At 49.6% G+C, this 4,693-nt stretch overlaps 1 protein-coding gene across 1 annotated transcript in view; it reads right to left on the bottom strand.

Moving 5' to 3' along the window:
- The window catches only part of PWWP2B (PWWP domain containing 2B), a gene marked incomplete at its 5' end in the record, with an annotated part of 9,338 nt that overhangs the window by 4,314 nt on the left and 331 nt on the right, over nucleotides 1-4,693 (bottom strand). The window contains one exon of the mRNA XM_009074680.1: nucleotides 3,585-4,693. This exon is cut by the window's right edge and continues 331 nt beyond it. Coding sequence (XP_009072928.1) covers nucleotides 3,603-4,693 — 1,091 coding nt within the window. The remainder of the gene's footprint in view (nucleotides 1-3,584) is intronic.

The raw sequence follows: 4,693 nt of genomic DNA, 5'->3' as shown, positions 1-4,693 counted from the left end.
AAAAAGCCGCTGGCAGCAGCACGGGTTGCACGCTCAGGCAGAGCCCTGAACGCCTTTGGAGGTGAAGTCACAGCCCAACGTTCCAGGTTTTACGTTAGCTGTTACTATAGATAGCAAGAGTGCAGCCAGCTCGGGTTCTGCTGCACACAGCAGCAGTGTGTGCACTCTGATGGGTGGCTCGAGGTACTCATACGGAGGCCCTAAGAAGCTAATGGTAGTAAAACCTTCAGCATTTGCAAGTCGAATGGTTTCACAGTCACGGCTTGGGGCAGGAGAGAAAGGATTTTCCAGACTGAAAAATCAAAGGTATACACATCGTGTAAACTTGTTTCAGGCAGAGATGTAGATGAAAACCTACAGGCAGCTTTCACTAGACTCACTGCAGGGAAGGGATGTGGGCACCAGGATCCAGTGCTCCGACACCCTCTGTGCGCAGGCTGTGGCTCCTCCACACCACACACCAGAGAAGCTACAGAGCAGCACGAGATGCTGAGCAGACATGTCTCCCCTGGCACTACTGTGAATCAAGAGCATCCTACAAGTCTGAGGTCCACAGGCTGCTACTCTGTCTGTTGTTTCTTCGGAAACTTGTTTTACCTCATTAAAACCCTGTCATTAACTGACTAGTGTTTTCTTTGCAAAAAAGCCTAAGGACAAAGGAGTAACAACGAGAAGTCATCCTACCAGCTTTTCCAACCTAAACCGAGCTTAAGAAAGAGTAAATTCAATTGTTCCAGTTTTAAATGCGTGCAAAAATGACCTGCAATGTTTGTGCATTTTTTCCAGTAATTACCCTCCTCAGAACAGATCACATGCCACAAGACAGAAAGTGTCAAGAGACACAAACTTCTGCCGTGTGCAGGGTTAGCACGAGTGGTGTCAGTGCTGAAGGTACCTCCTGGGCTCTTGCTCTGATGACCAAGAGTCCTTGTGCTGCTGCCTGTCAAGTCCCACCATGATGGAATTTATAGTGGTCCAGGTTTCCCAGAGCAGCTGTGACTGCTCCATCCCTGGGAGTGTTCCAGGCCAGGTTGGACAGGGCTTGGAACAACCTGGGCTGGGGGAAGATGTCCCTGCCCATGGCAGGGGTGGGACTAGATGGACTTTAAGGTCCCTTCCAACCCAACTCATTCTATGACATCCTTCAGGAAAGAATAGTCCATGGGGAGCTAAAGCAAATGTTTCAGTTCTGCCTCAGGGAAAATCAAGGAGAGCAATAAAGTCAATCCTCCTGAATGGAGAGAATTAGGCACAGGCAATTCTCTGAAATAATGAGTAGTTTTATAAGTGATGTAGCACAGACCAGACATGCTTGTCTAGTCAGAGCTCTACGTAAACATGACACGTGGAACACGGGAAGCTGTTTGGTTCTGCCTTTCTAGCTCTGAGCAACAGCAGTTCTTTATCCAACTGTTTTCTCCAGCCAGGCAGACTGTGTTGGCAGCTCACCTCAGACACATGTAAGGCAGGAAATCACCTGTGGAAAGGCAAATGAAGGTGGCCAACAAAATGGTGTTAAGTGATAAATACATATACCCATGTACACACACAGAGATTTGGCTGGAGAGCAGAGGGAAGGAAAGGGTCTGGCCTAATCCAGATCCTAATTTTCTTACCACTCTCAACATGGTGCTCTTTCCCCCAGCTGACAGACCTGTTCCACTCCTCCTGCTCTGTGCCTGTAGCTCAGATCCCACCGTGTCTGTAATAACTGACGGATCTGAAGCATTAGGTGCTTCTTCACAGAATTGTCAGGGTTGGAAGAGACCTCTGGAGATCGCCCAGTCCAGTCCCTCACCCTGTCCCTTCTCCCCCAGCTGTGGCACACCAGCCCACCCAGAACTCACAAGGGCAAGGACAGCTGTCAGAGCAGTGACACAGCTGTTCACTACAGCTGTCCCAAACTGCTCACACGGGCAGTGAGGGCAGCTCAAAGCAGCATGAAATTTGCTGCTCCTTTAACCAGAGCTCTGTCTGCACAGGAGCCATGGATTGGCCTCCACGCCAGGCCAGCATATTCTGGGCAGCAGGTTTATTTATACTCCTGATCTAGCTAATAGGAATTTGGGTCCGATCCAAACACTCTTTATATATCAAACTCTTTATCCAGAGTTAAGCAGCAGCTCAAGGGACAAGATCAAGGATGAAGCTCAAATGCTACTGCTGCAGTTACATGTTTTTACCAGCTCCAGTGTCCAGTTGCACAGTCACCCCCAGCACATAGCATGAACATGCCATGCTCTGATTATACACTCCAGCCAGGCTTGCTGAGATGGAGTCATAACCCAAGCAAAGCATGTCCTTCATCACACTCAAGTAAGCAGTGAAATCCCACAACAGAGGGTACAAAAAGAATCCCATTTTCCCATCAGGATTTCCTGAGCACTGACCATCCCAGTGCCACGGCATCACAGTGGCTTAAAGAGAGTTTGCAGGAGCAGCACTGGCTTGCACACACAGAGTCCTTCTAGCATGAGACAGAGCAGAGAATTCAGGGGCCAAGACAACGAGCAGTACTGTATAAAGCACAGCCTCTGCCAACAAGGCTCTTCCTGACGATTAGTTCTGGTTTTCGACAAAAAGTTAATCCCTCCCCTTGTCTAACACCATCACAGATGAGGTCTTGTCTGGACAGTGATGACTGAAGGTTGTGAAATGATTCCAGGTCTGATCCAAGTCACTGGATTCACATGGACTTCACTGAGGGCAGTGCAGTAGGCAGCTTCAAATGCAATGCTATTTCTATTCCCAGTCATGCTACATCCTGTACTTTTATGCTGGGCAGAGTTTTGATTGTTTGATGAGAAAGGGAGACCCATCTCCCTCCATTACAAGAATCAGCTCCCACATTTCTGTTCCCATCTAAAGTCCTCACATAAAGAGGCTGCAGGTGAAGCTCATGGCAATCTATTTTGATCCAGGCCATTCCCTGGTGACACACTGACAATCCAGGCACAAGTCAAACCTCGGGTGCTGTGAGATACAGAAATGCTGATCCCAGTGAAAGACAGGTTTTGGTACAATCATTTTGAAGAGCCATAAGGAAAGGGCCTTCATAGGAAACCCAAACCAGAGGGGTCAGAGGGAGGCAGCAAAGGGCCCTGAACTGTTACAGGTAACTGCTGGGCATCAGGACCTACGTATGATAAGTGTCATCTCAATTCCAGTAACAGTTTCAGCTCTTTGAACCAAAAGGTATTCCAAAGACACTGGAGGTCTAGGAACTGTTAGCCCTCTAGGCACAGGGGGTGGGCTCTGATGCAAGCAAAGCACCCTCAATGTCACCGCCTCCCAGCTGCGAGTTGAGCCACAGGTTTACCAGCTCCTTGAGCAGACGATGCCTTCTCCCTCACAGGGTCAGCTGCTTCGCACTTCCCTTTGGGAAGAGGGGCTCCAATTCCCACGCCCCCCCAAAGTTCGGAATTAGAGCTTCTCACCACCTCTGGAATCACCACCACCACCACCACCACCACCAGCAGCCAGGCCTTTCCCAACCGCAAACCTCAGATGCAAACAAGCAGTGGAATGCAGACGAAGAGGCACGAGGAGGCTCTCCGTGGGACACTTGCCTGGTGAGCACTCACCTGACACTGGAGGCAAAGCTATGTCTCAAACTGTGTTAAGAGGTCTCTTATTTCTGGAGTGAGGTGCTCGACCGCTTTCGCAGCTTCCGTGATGGCTTTCCGGTACATACCTTTCTTCTTGCGATTAAACCTCAGTTTGAAAAACTCAGAGAAGGGAGAGAGTTTTGAAACAGACAAGAACGAGGTTGTTGGAGAACCAAACCACGAGACCTTAGCTTCTCGCCACGAAGGTTCCCCGTTTTCCTTCTGGCTGAGGTTTATGTCCAGAACACGTGCTGGCCACCACGGAAAGCCATGGATTTTACCCCAGACAATATCCCCCACGGACACAGTCCTCCCGTCCTCCGTGACACATTTAGACACGCTCTGGGTGTGCAGTCTGACTGTCAGTGGCGGCACAATTTTACGCTCATCTTTTGAAGATGAAGAGACAGAGGCATCATCGCCAGGCAAAAAGTCACTCCGTTCTGGCGATGTCACTTCTGAACTAGAAGACTTGGACTCATCTAGACTGTCATTGCTACACACTGATAAACTAGAGGAATCTGCTTTCCTTTTACGGTAATTCATGAGGAAAGCCAAGTTATCATGTCCATCTTTACCCTGGGGAAACCTTTTAAAGTCATCATCTTCACCTGAGCTCCCTGAAGACATCTCAGCCAAACTCCTGTCGGCAGATTCATCATTGTAAAACGCTCCTGGGTTGGACTCCCTGCTGTTCTGAAGGACATTGATCTCGTCGATCAGCTCTGCCTTGTAGATGGAGACACTCTGGCCCTCGTTGATGCGATGGGGCTTCAGCCGGATCTTTGGGGGTGGCACATCCACACTGGAATGCACTGGGCGCGTGAGCTTCAGTTTTGGAATGGAAGCAAGCTGGCTGCCTGCTGACCTGTCCATTAAATATTTGGTTTCCCGACACCGCTCAGAGTCCCTGGTCTCCTCTTGGTCCCCCGCCCCGTTCTGCAGCACTCGCTCCGGACAGAACGGTTTGACCGAGCCGTGAACCCGGGAAGGGATTTTTACCACCTCTCCTTTCCCTTGTGGAGTACTGTAGGATATTTTAATGACCGGTGTTCGATGTACCAGCTCCCCAGAAAACTTGTCAT

The sequence above is a fragment of the Acanthisitta chloris genome, unplaced genomic scaffold (genome assembly GCF_000695815.1).
Source record: "Acanthisitta chloris isolate BGI_N310 unplaced genomic scaffold, ASM69581v1 scaffold465, whole genome shotgun sequence".
NCBI lineage: Eukaryota > Metazoa > Chordata > Aves > Passeriformes > Acanthisittidae > Acanthisitta > Acanthisitta chloris.
This window is presented reverse-complemented; position numbering and strand designations above follow the sequence as displayed.